The sequence below is a fragment of the Scleropages formosus genome, chromosome 17 (assembly GCF_900964775.1).
Source record: "Scleropages formosus chromosome 17, fSclFor1.1, whole genome shotgun sequence".
Lineage (NCBI taxonomy): Eukaryota > Metazoa > Chordata > Actinopteri > Osteoglossiformes > Osteoglossidae > Scleropages > Scleropages formosus.
The window spans coordinates 13,277,555-13,292,414 of NC_041822.1; the positions used below are offsets into that span (position 1 = coordinate 13,277,555).

General features: G+C 42.4%; 1 protein-coding gene across 1 annotated transcript; it reads left to right on the plus strand.

Moving 5' to 3' along the window:
* The first annotated feature begins 9,477 nt into the window (after window positions 1–9,477).
* On the plus strand, window positions 9,478–14,791 carry rfk (riboflavin kinase). The gene is made up of 4 exons (XM_018759041.2): window positions 9,478–9,722; window positions 10,719–10,870; window positions 12,889–12,991; window positions 13,464–14,791. The coding sequence occupies exons 1-4, from the start codon at window positions 9,638–9,640 to the stop codon at window positions 13,592–13,594; spliced, it is 471 nt and encodes a 156-aa protein (XP_018614557.1). The 5' UTR covers window positions 9,478–9,637; the 3' UTR covers window positions 13,595–14,791.
* The last annotated feature ends 69 nt before the right edge of the window (window positions 14,792–14,860 follow it).

Here is a 14,860-nt window from a genome sequence, read left to right on the forward strand (position 1 = left end):
TGGTATTTGAATCCATGGGAGTGTAGTGCCCGGACGGGAGTCCGACACGGACGGGCGTTGCTATTATGTCTGAACGCGGACGGAAATTAAAATGACCCCACATGCAGAGTGATATTAGAAGTGTGCGGTGCAGACTGTAAAGCACTCGGTGGAAGTGAAACAGGAAACGCGGGACAAGAAAACACACACTGTGTTCAAACTAAGGTGAACAGTGAAACGCTACTCTGTGAGTATGACTGGAACTCAGAGACGAGACGAAATACCAGACTGGAACGTTGCAGCTGCCAGTGGCTCGATGTAAAGAGCATAGAGGAGTGTGGAGAGCGGACAGCCCTGCCTCACCCTACTCAGCTGGGGTACCCAATCCACGAGGGAGCCATTGATGGTGACTCAGCTACTTACCTCGGTGTAAAGCACACGCACCCAGCTCAAGAAGTTGTGCCAGTTAATGCCTGGATTGATGGGGTTGCATTTTCTAAAACCGTCATTTAGGCTAAAACTGCTAATAAATTGTTGAAATGTTTAATTCTAGCGTTGTCCTTGCCCTCAAGAAAAATGTTCAAGTCTCCTCCTATTATTAGATGTCTATTGTTCACACATTTACATTAAATTTACATATTTAGCAGATGCTTTCCTCCAAAGCGACTTCCAGTGAACTCCTTGTAGAGTTATGAGCCCACACACCTTATTCACTAAGGTGACTTACACTGCTAAATACACTACTTACAATGGGTCACTCATCCATACATCAGTGGAACACACACTCTCTCTCTCTGTCACTCACGCACTATGGGGGTACCTGAACAGCATGTCTTTGGAGTGTGGGAGGAAACCAGAGCACCCAGAGGAAACCTATGCAGGCATGGGGAGGACATGCAAACTCCACACAGACTGAGTGGGGATCGAAGCCATGTCCTCTCACACGACGCACAATAAGGGACAGCTCATCTAACAGAGCAATGGGGAATTTGACTTCCACCAGAGCGTAGACGCACAGAACGCATATGTGCTGACTTCTCCACTTGATGTCCACCCCCAAAACCCAGCCAGCATTTCACATTTTTCCCCACAATTCCCATTATTACAACTGTTTACAATAAACATCTTTTCCATCTCGAACATGACACTGCTCAGTCGTTACATTATTGTTAATATTATTTTTAAAAAATCATCACCATCATCATCCAAGGATAAGTACATTAATACTTGTAGGATGGATTATACTTCTGCGATGTAGTATTACTGCTGTACTACCCTTATGTTAGCGTAGCATTTGGAGAATACTGTCTTCTTCTGCATTGTATGAGAATGAACAAACGTGTGCTCAAAAACAGCGTTTCTAGTTAGTTTTGTCTGCATAACAACATACAGCAAGAGACTGAGATCTTTTGGGCAAGTTCCCATGTGATTTCTTGCTTGACTTCATCACTAAACATTCCTGAGAGGTTCACAGCTCTTTTACCATGACAATGGTGAGAACTCCTTTCAGGTTTTACAGGGGTTTGTTACACCTGCTACAGAGGGGAATGTACATGAGTTACCTTGGTGTATTCTAAGGGCACTGCCATTAGCCTACTTCTCATACAAACAGAAATACTACATTTTTTTCAGTTAGTTGATGCTTTTCTCCAAAGGAACTACTAATTTTATGCTACTTTTTACATGAACTTATGTAATTCTTCCTGCTGCCCCTTTTACCATTTACAAAAATACTGCTATTAATGGGTGCATCGTGATATAACAGGGGGGCGCGGTGGCACAGCGGGTTAGGCCGGGTCCCACCCATGGTCTCCGGAGAAAAGACATTTCGTTCCACTATATATAAGCTATATAGAGGAATGACAATAAAAACAAGTTGAACTTGAATTGGGTTTGAATGAGGTTCAGTCTGAGACAGATTTGCATGTTGTCCCTGTGTTCTGCCAAATACTCAGGTCGCAGACCAAACATGTGTTTCAGGTGGATTGGCAACTAAATATCCTGCGGTGTGTGATGTGTGTGATCGATTGCTGTGCCATGGACTGATGTCCCATGCAGGATGTACCCTACTTCATGTCCTATGCTTCTGAGATAGGCTTCCAACCAACATGATGCTACATAGGACAGGTGGCTGGTAAAAATGGGAGGGAGAGAAAAAAAAAATCATAATTGCTAGTATTACCAGAAATAGGGGGGTGCGGTGGAACAGTGGGTTGGACCGGGTCCTGTTCTCCCGTGGGTCTGGGGTTCAACTTCCGCTTGGGATGCCTTGTGATGGACTGGCGTCCCATCCTGGGTGTGTCCCCTCCGTCTCCAGCCTTACGGCCTGTGTTGGCGGGTTTGGCCCCGGCTCCCCGCAACCCCAACCGGGACAAGCGATTCAGACAGTGTGTGTGTGTAGTATTACCAGAAATGTTTGGCATTGTGTGAGGAAATAAATGGTTGATTTTTAAATGAAGTTTGGAGATATAATAATAATAATAAAGTAGTATAGTGAGGTGAGTTAAATTTGTGCTATGCAGTGAAGGCCCTGTCAGATGAGGACAGCTGATAGGGGAGTGGTTAGTGGTGCTGCCTTTGACTCTAAAGGTCACGGGTTTAAATTCCACCACTGGCTATAGTGCCTTGGAAAAAGGTACTTACCCTAAATTGCTCTAGTAAAATGATCCACCTGTAGAACTGGAAATAGCTGCTTTGGAGAGAAATGTCAAAAAATGAACCATATAACATTCCTCTCCATTGCTCTGCCTGACTGGAAGGTGATACATTAGTGATGACTCATTAGGATCCTATAAGACAACATTTTCTCAGGGCTTTCATTTCACAAGACCTTTTATGCGATGAAAGTGCCAAGTGCCTTTAAGAACAACCTGAGAGGCTGAAACAAATATTTAGCATTAAACTCGGAAACCAAAATGAGCTTTTCCTCATCTTACTGCAGAGTGAGCGGAAAAGGAACTGACACAAAGCAGATATGAAAAGCAGGCTGAAAGCAAATATTGCACCCACAACGACAAAACATGAAACGAAAGTATCAAAAGGCTGGTACTAAGATTTGCACTAGTCTGTTGTGGATCATAAAGGGAATGATGACACCACTTTTGATAAAGAGCATAATAGAAGAAAAAAACCTTCGTAAGCTTTACATCTTAAATGGGTATGTGTAAATGCCGAGGAGCTGAATTTGACTTATGAAATCACGTGTGTGATGTTAATAGTAAGGGATGGTCTGCGAGTGGTTTATAATTACCTCCTTCCACATAACTTCAAGACAACAAGCAAATTCCATACACCATGAGGTGAATTCATACCTGTGCTCAAACTTTCAGCTCAGGAACTGAAACACCAAGGTTAGGAAATGCACCACTCTTACCTGCATAAGTGTACATAAACTCTTCAGAAAGGAGTCAGAACTGCACCACAGGTCAAATGCCAGTTACATTGCTTCTAAGGGTTATCGTAAATTGGCTGGTTGTGGATTTCTGCTTTGAATAACATGTTGTACCTCATCCCACAGACCCTTAATCTGGCGGATGCTTGGTTATTGGCCATTGTATTAGGTTAAATTCATGGTCATGTTCCCTCATAGTACGAAGCATCACCCTGCTGAACTAAGCATTTTACAGATAGATACACTGTAGCCATCAGGAGTATCATCTAAACACCAGGAATGCTTACATACCCAAGGTCACTGAAGTCCGTGTTACTTGTTACTTGACTCAAACAGTAACAAGGGAGTCAGTTTGCACTATGAACACACCATACATCATCACATTCCCATAATTAACCTTCACTGTTAACAACCAGCCGGGCAGATCCATGGAATCACATGGTTTCTATCGATTCGTAGGCCTTTCATTGGTGTGAAACAACAGAAACCAGGAATGAATGAAACAAATTTTTACCAGTCTGTTCTTTTTTTCTCACTTAAACTGCACTTTTGTGTTTTTTTGCTGACAAAAGTGGAAATTGCCTACATTGTCAGCAGTTATACCCCATGTGTAACAAGGTAAAACAGATTATATTTCTGCTATGCATCTTTGAGCATGTTTTATATTCAGCTGTTAGCACAAGTCGTCAGCCAACTACCTTTTTTCCACAAGTGGCTAAAGCTACTGCCTTTGGCTCCAAGGGTCAATCCCACTTCTGGCTGTAGTACAATTGAGCAAGCTACTTATCCTAAATTACTCCAGTAAAAGTTATCCAGTTGCAAAAATGGGTAAATAATTGTAACCTTGACATTGTAAGTCAATTTGGAGAAAAGTATCAGCTAAATGAAAATCTGTGCAAAGTATTCAACCCCTGCATGTTTGCAGTTTGCTGAACATTCAGCAAGTAACAGCATATTATTTCAGGCAGAGGGAACGCGTACCTAAAAAACTGCCACCTAGAAAAAAAATTGTGTAGAAGCTTTGCATTTACTTTAAACTGATATATTTTCTAGTCATTAAGGAATGTACTCCACAAACTAAACCAGAAAAAGTAGCTGCATGACCTGTATGCTGGTAACTAGGATTACTGTACACAAAATGTCTGAATCCTAGGGCGTATTGTAACAGCTAAGCAAACTTATCGCCAAAAACTTTTCCGTGGTATGGGATACACCCAAACATATCTTTTTTCTCTGTAAGAAAACCGCATTTCAGTGTATATACACTTCATGCAAATCTCAAATAGAACAAAGTGAGAACTATCAAAAAAAACAAAAAAGTCCATGATGGATGAGGGCGGGAGACCGAGCAATTGGTGTGGACCGAATTGCAGGTTTGTTTATTGTGGTAACAAACAAGTGAGGATCGTAGTCGGGGACAGGCGTGGATCGTTCGTGGCGCAGACGTTGTTCTTGGGGCAAGACTGGAATCAAAGTCGATTAGGCAAAGCAGGAGATGTAGAACTGGGAACGCAGAGAACAGGGGGTAAAGGACAAGGATGTAATGAGGTTCTAACGTGATGTGGAGAAGTGTCTGGCCACCTGCCAACCATTTCTTTTATACCTTGCTGCTCTGATTCAGGGTATCTGTGGTCGTTTGGCTTGAGGGCGTGGGCGTGACATCTTTACTATATGGGTTCAGGGTACATACCTTAATCGAGGGTACTACAGTATAGCTGGAGGTGTGATTTGAACTGGACCCTTCAGGATGCAATTTGACTGCCTTAAATAGTATAATTCTGTACACCCTGTTCCCCAGCATCAGTAGAAATACCTCAAAAAGACTCTTGAGACTGCCTGCTCAGCCCAAAGTTGAAGGTTAGAAAAAAACTCCCCGTTATATTAAGAAAGAGGAACGTTAAAAAGCAGAACCACAACTACAGCCAAGACAAATTTATGTGATTTATTTACACTTAATAAAGCCCACGGCTCTAAAAAGTATTTAATGCTTGTGTAAGTGGGATCTCTGGAACAGTTGTGGTTTATCAGGTCCATTCTCTTTTTTTAAAAAAAAACCTTATGCAGGGAGCTGTGGTGGCACGGTGGGTTTTGCCAGTGCACACTGTGTGGTGGATCTGGGGTTCAACCCCTGCTTGAGGTGCCTTGTGACAGACTGGTGTCCTGTCCTGGGTTTGTCCCTTCCCCCTTCGGCCTTGCACCCTGTGTTGCTGGGTTAGGCTCCGGCTCGCCGCAATCCTGCGGGGGAAGAGTGGTTGTTGACGATGGAATGGAAAATCTTCACTCAGTTGACATCTTAACACCAACCAAAGTTATATAGCCAAACATAATAATCAGGTAAAATACTCAGTAAAAGTAGGGTACTCATCCAAAAATTAATTTCACTAAAAGTTAAAAAACACGCATCAGGTTGAAGAACTACTCAACTTAGACAGAAATGTTCATTCAGTCCATCTGTATTGTAAATTACATAAGTTACTATGCAATATTCAAAATTGCTATAAAATACCAAATAAATGTTTCAGTACGAATTCTGTGAAATTGTTAAGATAACACTGTAGGCCACACACACACACACACCTGTCCCATACAGGGTTGCGGGGAACCAGAGCCTAACCCGGCAACTCAGGGCATAAGGCCGGAGGGGGAGGGGACACACCCAGGACGGGACGCCAGTCCGTCGCAAGGCACCGCAAGCGGGACTCGAACCCCAGACCCACAGGAGAGCAAGACCCCATCCAACCTACTGCGCTACTGCGCCACTGCGCCACCTGCTGTAGGTCATCATTTGTCAAAACACTTCCCTGGATGCAGGAAAATATATAATTCATCAAAAAATACGCTGACCATTACATTCAGGTTTATGAGACGGTAAAAATTATTTATCACAGCCCTGGGGGCTTGGGCTTTGTTGCGGTGAAAAAAGACAGTTGAAATTTACCCACAACTAAATATTAACTGGAACAATGACAGGTACCTGCAAGTACTTAAGAAAAAAAAATGTTCGCACTTCCTCTCCTCTAAGAACTGTTTCTTAGAATATTATGACATCAATCCCAATGTGCTTCCCCCTTGTACTTCCTCACAGACTCTTCTACACAGCTATTTAGCCACACTTCCCAGTAGTATCTTGTTCATTACACCTACACAGTCCTTCCTTCTGCTCCTGGTCCCGCGTGGCACCTTTCAGTATGGCAGGACTTCACACTACGGCCCCCTATTGAAAAGATGGCGACGTCTTCATTGCCTACCCATCCCAAACGTGGACAATAATGTCCAGCGCTGTTCCCAAGAGTGCCTCTGGCTGGAAGCGCATGCCTCAGAGTACAGGCTTCCCAGAATGCCCCAATACTGTGAACTGATCAGTCCAAACAGGACTCTCTACAAACACCAACTAATTGCTGGTTCAAATCTCACCTACTGTTGAAGTACCCTCAAGCAACATAGTTATCCTAAATTGCTCCAGTAAAGTTGGTCTCTTCTAGAAATAGGTAAATGATCATAGGTAATTGTTACAACCTCAGGTGTCTAAGGGTGACTAAGGCATCACGTCAGATGAGTGTTGACAACAAAAACACATATATCAAGGAAGTGCTTTAAGTCCAGTTTCTTTTAACTGTGCAAATAGGTGCAGATATTCAGGTGACCATTTACAACATTTACAGAATGCAAAGATACTGTTCAGGGGAAAAGGAACTAAGACAGTGCCAAAGCAAAAAACTAGTTTTCCTAACTCAACTTGGTAGACTACCCTAGCTAGTAAACAAAACAAAACAAAAGGGTCTTCAGCATCTAGGATGCCTTAACTAACCTACTCTGTCCAACAAGAACCAAAAGTAGAGGGGGTGGCACCCACCTCTTCTCTAATGTGTCTAGACACGTGGCTGTAACTTACATGCTGGATATGCAGGTCATGTGATATGTTTATCTGAAGGCCCAGGCGCAAGGCCTATGAGGCAAAAGTTTTGAGTTTCTTGGGAAATTGTAGGGTTTTGAAGATGGCAAAGTGTGAAGGTTATTGGTCCAAATGAAGAACCGACAACAGGACTGATGAAGACGGATGACAACCGATGATAGATGGACCTGTACAGGGATCAAAGATACACAGGCATTTACATTTATTCACTTAGCAGATGCTTTTCTCCAAAGCAACTTCCAGTGGGTACTATGTAGTCTTATGAGCCCACACAGCTTATTCACCAAGGTGACTTACACTGCTAGATACACTATTTATACTGGGTAACTCATCCATACATCAGTGGAACACACTCTCTCTCTGTCAGTCACACACTATGGGGGAACCTGAACAGCATGTCTTTGGAGTGTGGGAGGAAACCAGAGCACCCAGAGGAAACCCACACAGACACAGGGAGAACATGCAAACTCCACACAGAGTGAGCGGGGACCAAACCCACATCCTGTCACACCACCCAGGCATTGAGAGACAGGAGCACTACTCGCTGTGCCACTCACACAGAAAAGAATAAGAAAACACACCGAAAACCTGTACAGGCACGTAACAATACCTTAACACTGTAAGCTGCTTTGGAGAAAAGTGTGAGCTAAAGAAACAAATGTTTGAATCCTTTCAGTGCTGTTACAGTACCTTTGGCAACCTTCTAGAACCAAATTATAAAAATGTTTACTCTCGGCCTTTCAGAAGTTTTCATGTAACAAACACTTCTTGTCAAAGAGATTCAATAATTATTACATGGTATTTAGCCGACATCTTTATCCAGTGCGTTACATACAGTTCCCTCTTTAGAATGTAGCAGGGAAACCATGCGAACACAGGGAGAACATGACTGAGTGGGGGGTGGCCACACACTGCTCCACCTCCCATCAATACTTCTGGTGAATAATATTTTTCCAAGTTCCAACCTTTTAACCTGAACAACTTTTTGCTGGGGGTGGGGTGGCGCAGTGGATTGGACGGGGTCCTGCTCTTTGGTGGGTCTGGGGTTCGAGTCCTGCTTGGGGTACCTTCTGATGGACTGGCGTCCCATCCTGGGTGTGTCCCCTTCCCCTCCAGCCTCAGGCCCTGTGTTGCTGGGTGAGGCTCCAGCTACCCACAACCCCATATAGTTGGTTTCAGATGGTGTGTGTGTGTGTGTGTAAGTGTAACCTTTTGCCTGGGTTTCCTCCTGCAGCCCAAAGGTGCCTGTTTCACATGAATAGCTGAGTCTAAATTTCCCTTAGGATGTATGAGCAAATGTGTGTGTGTAATTGCGCTCCCTCTAGGGAACATGACATTGATGAAGTGCAAAATAGGAATGGAATCCTGTGCATTGATCATATTTAGAAGTTTTCTATTATATCCAAAGTGTACTGTTCAGATGACAAATATTATTACATCAAAATTATGAGTATCATTTTCAGGGTCTTGGCTCCAGACCACCATGACCCTGCTTTTACTCTATTGATCATGGGTGGGCAAGGCTTCATTTTGGTCTCTACTGAATATATTATTATTATTCAGACCTTTGGGATCCAGAAAGGAGGATTGTAAAGAAGATTAAGCACTTTATGTCGGGTACAATTTGCGTGTTTATTCTGATATTAAAATATTTTTTTTTTTCCATAAACTGATATGCCATATGGCACAGTCATACAGTTCCACCTGACTGCACACGAAATTTTCAACTCTTCGTTTGTTGGGAAGTTCACTTTGTTTGCTCTGAGTAGTATCTCACTTTGGAGAACAGCATCCGCTAAACAAAAACAAACGTAAAGCACAACCGACTGAATGACCGGAAATGATCGTAGCGGGAAATGCAATAATGTTGGTGTACATTGGTCTTCCAACACTAGATGGCGATATGTGTTTTACCTGTGTTTTTATCATGACTTTAGCCGACGGAGATCGATTGACGTCACAGGAAGAGCCGAGTCACAAGGTTACAATGCGCACAGTCGGTTGCCAGCGGACACCGATTCTAGTGGTACGAGTTTCAACCGGCGACTTCAGTCACTCTTGGATAAGTTGTTAGAAATTACAACTCACATGAGGAACCTCAAAACAAAAGCGTAAATACCGCTAACTTGTACCTCAGATCAGCGTAGCTTAATTGGAAGGAAAGTTCTGGAGAGACGTAAGATTTGACATTTGACCGCAATTTTTTGAGTGAGGCCGGTTAGAACGCTTTTAGTCTAGACGACACACTACTTGCACTGACACTGTCCAGTGAATGCCGTTAAACTTCATACGTGTTAATAAGCGGTTGGTATCGGCAGCGCTAGTTACTTGCTAACGGTGCGAACATCATCATCATGATGAGGAGCCTGCCGTACTTCTGCCGCGGGGAGGTCATACGAGGCTTTGGAAGAGGGAGCAAGGAGCTCGGCATCCCCACAGGTAACCCGTCGCATTCAATCATTCGGCCGAAATTATTGAACTTATTTTTACGGCTGGATTATATAAGTGGTGTAATCCTCAGTAAAAGGGAGAAAGACAGAACATGAGTCTCATGATGAGACATCATCATGGTAGGGAGCGTGGATGGAGCCCCGGGTCCCGCGGCGCCTCTCAAGTGCGAGTTCCACGCGATGGTGACGTCACACACGCGATTTGTCTATTAGCCACGAGAACGCGAACGGGCTCATTTGATTTTAATGACATTTTTTTTTTTTTTTTTACCTCTTCCAAGCTCCCACACACACCAGAGGTGTAGTTGGTAGTATTGCTTTCTTGACTGAACAAAATCTGTAAACATTATAAATGTTTTGTTTCATCAGAGGTCTGTAAGTTAAGCAGGTTCATATTTCTGAAAATTGTTAGCCTTTGTTAGTGACATTTAAATCTATCTCTTAGCTGATGCCTTTCTCCATAGTGACTTACAGTGTTAAGGTATTTCACAATTATTTACCCATGTATACAGCTGGGTAGTTTTACTCGAGCAGTTTTGGGTAAGTACCTTACTCAAGGATACTACACCAGAGGTGGAGATCAGTGTGGTGACCGTTGGGTCCAAAGGCAGTAGCTCTAACCATTATGCTACCGGTTGTCCCCAGTAGGTGATGTTATACAGTAGAGTATTGGAAGTTCAAGGCAAGCGCTTTGATCAAGGGAGCTAGAGCAGGGTTTCAGTGAGACAAGCCTAAACTTAATGAGGCACCTCTTACCCCATTCATACTGGTCTGTGTCCTGTCCTTGTTCACGATGGTCATCTTGGTTAGGCAGCTGTTGGACCACCTTCAGCCATTAAACCCCAGCAGTATGGCATCAGATGCTTGAGGCCTTATCTGTTCACCAGTTTGCTCACTTTTGTTGTATCCCTGCATGGCCTCATTTACTTGGCTGCCATTTGAATTCCCTGGTTGTTGACTTGATTGCCTTTTGTCCTCCTCCTAGCGAACTTCCAAGACTCCGTGGTGGACCACCTTCCTGCAGATATTGGCACGGGCATTTACTACGGTTGGGCAAGCCTGGGGACTGGGGATGTGCATAAGATGGTCATGAGCATTGGCTGGAACCCCTACTACAAAAACACCAAGAAATCCATGGTAATCCCACTCAGTGTGTCACCCCTGTTCTACAAAACTGTTCACACTCTTAATTATTGGAACAGAAAATGATTACTGTATGTTTGTACATACACAGTACATCACATTGTGTTATAGATGTGATTCATCTTTGAGAAAACATGACGTGTATGTGAATTTGTGTAATATATGTGTATTTGGGAAAAAATTGTTTTGATAAATGTGTTATTCCCACTTCTGCGAGTGGGATTTTCATGTGGGATAAAGTTTTCGTACACATTATTCAGATTTTGTTTTGTTTGTACTAACTTGTGTGAACTACCACTACTGTTTAATCAGTGCTACTTGCACTATTTCACCAATTTATACAGCTTAGTAAATATTTACTGGAGCAATCCAGGTAGTACCTTGCTTGGGGATACTGCATCTGAAATGGGATTCAGTTGCAAGGCTACAGCTCTAATGAGTATGTTACCTGCTAACCCCACTAATGTATCCCCATACCTACTGCTGGTCTGGTGCTACATTTCATGGTATATTTGATTGCTGAGCTGCTGACTGACTGTTGTGTGAAGTGTCTTTATCCTTGTCAGCCCTACTGGTTTTCTTTTCCACACAGAAAGACACTTACACTTTATTCTCCTAGACTCCTTATATGGTAAAGTGTGGAATGAATGGTATCTGAACCATACAAGATAAGTGTTTCAGACATAGAGGTATAATTCCTGCTGAACATCAGTATTAAATAGTGTAGTTAAATTGTATCTTATGTTTTCTTTTTTTTTTTTTTTTTTGGTGTGTTCTTGGATGCAGGAGGAAATTTGTGCAGAGAAATAATTGCAAGAGGAAGAGGACTTGTGTTTCGGCGAGAGGCTAGAGAGAGCAAAAGAAAGTGTTTTCTGGTTGTTGACACTCAGTCAAGTTGATTATAGGCACTACACTGCACTCTGACTAGGTGGGCAGGTGTCAACTTTATCTGTCCGTTCCATCTTGCCAAGCCATTATGTGGCTCGACAGTCTGTACTGAATACAGACTCTTTAACTATTCAAAGTATAAAGTCAAATTCTGCTGTCACCACTTCACAAATTTTGATCTACACAATACTGCTGAGAGCAAGCTGGTGCCATAAGTAGCACTACCATTTCACAGCACTTGAGTTGTTTGGGCACAGATTCACATCTAGCTCAGTCTGTGTGGAGTTTTCACATTCTCCCCATGTCTGCGTGAATTTCTTCCGGGTGCTTCGTATTCTCCTGCAATCCAAAGACATACAGTTTAGGTGGATCGGTGATGCTAAATTACCCATAGTGTGTGAGTACGAGGCTACAGAGTGAAGGACTGGTGTCCTGTCCAGGGTGTACCCCCCTCAGCCTTGCTCCCAGTGCTTGAGATAGGCTCTAGATGTCCGTCATCCTCATCAAGACAAGTGGTTATTGAAAATGGATGGTTGGATAAACTGCTGAGTGTTGACACAAAAGCTTTTTAGTGCATATTTTATTTTTACACCATGCTGTGAACATTGTTTTGTTATGGAAAAAACACTTTTCTTCTATCAGCATTGAACTCTGAACAAAGTTTGAGTCCATTTTAAAATCTTGAATAGTCCACAGATGAAGCCTTCAGTCTGGAGACTGTTCCGAGGGAAAGTTATGGGTTGATAATTCTGATTGGGAAAATTATGAGTGGAGAGCAGTATGGAATGCATTAAATAGGTGGCACAGACATGGAGGCAGTGTAAAGTAAACATACAAAGGACCATTGTCTGGAGCTGGAGGGATATGATACAGTGTCCGTCTTTTTTGTCAAGTTTATGTAGAGCTCTGGCAACATACCAAGGAGCTGTTTGGGCATGCATTTTTACAGGGCTCGTAAGAATGTTTCCTTTGTGATGCAGTTGGAAATCCATGTTGATCTAGAAAATTATCTTATTCCAGCTGCTTCATCTTTGCTTTAAGGTCTTTTTTAATCTGTCTTGGTTCATCATTTGCTGGTTTCATATTGCTGTCTGTATACTGAGGTGAATCTTTCTGCTTTGAAGGAAACCCACGTGATTCATACATTCAAAGAAGATTTCTATGGGCAGATTCTGAGTGTGGTGATGGTGGGGTACATCCGTCCTGAGAGGAATTACAGTTCTTTAGGTAAGGAAAAAAAGACAAAAGTACAAGTTGGGTAGCCATGTGATTAAAAATTACATTGAGTTAATTCACTTTCCCCTCTTAAAGGTGTACAGCGGTATTCAGTGTGGGACATGCATACTAACTATATCTGCTGTTTTCTGTAAGCTTTGACCATAACCGATTTTCCTTTCAGGTCAAATATAGTTAACTTCATGTGTAATAATCTTATTTGTGACTTGTTCCTGTGTCCATAAAATATGTTGCTATGTAGCATTTTCTTACATTGCTTTATTTTCTTAGCAAATATTTTTTAGAACTGATCTTGCAGAAACATTTTAATAAAAACAGGTGATAATTATTTCTCTGCTTGCTGACCTGTTTAAAAACTCATTTTTTCCTCACCTTCAGAATGCTTATTTTATACTCATGCTAATTTGACACGTTGAGCAGTTAAGCCATTGCATTCTTATATTTTCCATTTTTCTCTCTCCAGATGCTCTCATAGCAGCAATTAACAGTGATATCGAGGAGGCTAAGCGAAGGCTGGATATGCCAGAACACCAGAAATTCAAAGAAGATAAGTTTTTCAAGGCATTACAAAACCAGATTATGAATGGCCATTGACTGTAGCCTTCGTTCGATCTGGTGCTGAGATGAGTCAGGGAACTTATTACATATCCTAATGTCACTTGCCGCTGGTCAGTCACCTGGTTCTTTTCTGGCTGTTCGATGTGTTTAGTGAACCTTGCAACACAAGGGAACTTTGTCTGGTTCTATTAGTGTGCCTGAACCGTTTGTCTGGTGTGCTTGCTTTTGTGCAGTGCCTTGATAGGGCAGTTATCTTCCTACCCCCATAATGTTCTTCATTGCTAAAAGTTAACCCTGTAACGTTTTGTGTTTTTTCCATCTGCCTCTATATCAACACCAAGAACAGCTATGTGTGTTTTAGGGCTGATGATTATAGTTAGCTTGTGACCCAAAAACCTTGGTGCCATTTGCCAGGCTTGTTGCTTAAGTGAAGGAATTGCCATCAAGGTTAGTCATAGGATTGTTTTGTCTCTTCTCGCTGTTTAGTCTCATCTTCCATGGGCTAGAGATACTAACACTTGCCTCTTTGATTCAGACTGAAAGACATCATTGTTAGTTTCCAATTCAAGTTCTTGAAAACAGATCCATTAGATGTGGTTTTCTTGACCCGGGTGCTCTGGGTAATATCAGAGCCCTTTCATATTTATGGCCATTAGAAATTAAATGTGGCTTTGAAAAGACCAGGCATACTTTAGGCATTTTACCCATTCAGCTCTACATACTTGTAATTCCTTGGTGATCAACACCTTTCCCATACTCTAATTCTTGTGTTGAGGGTTCATTTTTTTCTTCACTTTCTTGGCTTCTGAAATCAGTGGCCTCAACTGCAGTGTCTAAATTAAGGTAATTTTCAAAGCCTGTCGTTAACTTCCATTTTGGTAAATCCTAATGTATAACAAAAGGTTAAAGCCCAAGTTTAATTGCTGTCAGATGTTTGTTTTTTCTCAAAATTAATCAACTGGTAGCAAGAGGCACAAGATCTTCACATATGAAGAAGGCACATAGATCAGTTTAGATTTGAGCATTTTATAACTAGTCAAACAGAATTAAGGCGGAAGGAGAGCTTAATGGTGTTATTTTTTTTTGCCTACAATAATGTGTAATGGTAACGTTTTAAATGTTTGCATTTTGTGCATAAAATTTACACCCAATTTACTCTGGGTGCGCACACATACAGTCTGAAACCGCTTGTCCCAAGCGGGGTCGCGGTGAACTGGAGCCTAACCCGGCAATACAGAGCGCAAGGCTGGAGGGGGAGGGGACACACCGAAGATGGGATGCCAATCTGTTGCAAGGCACCCC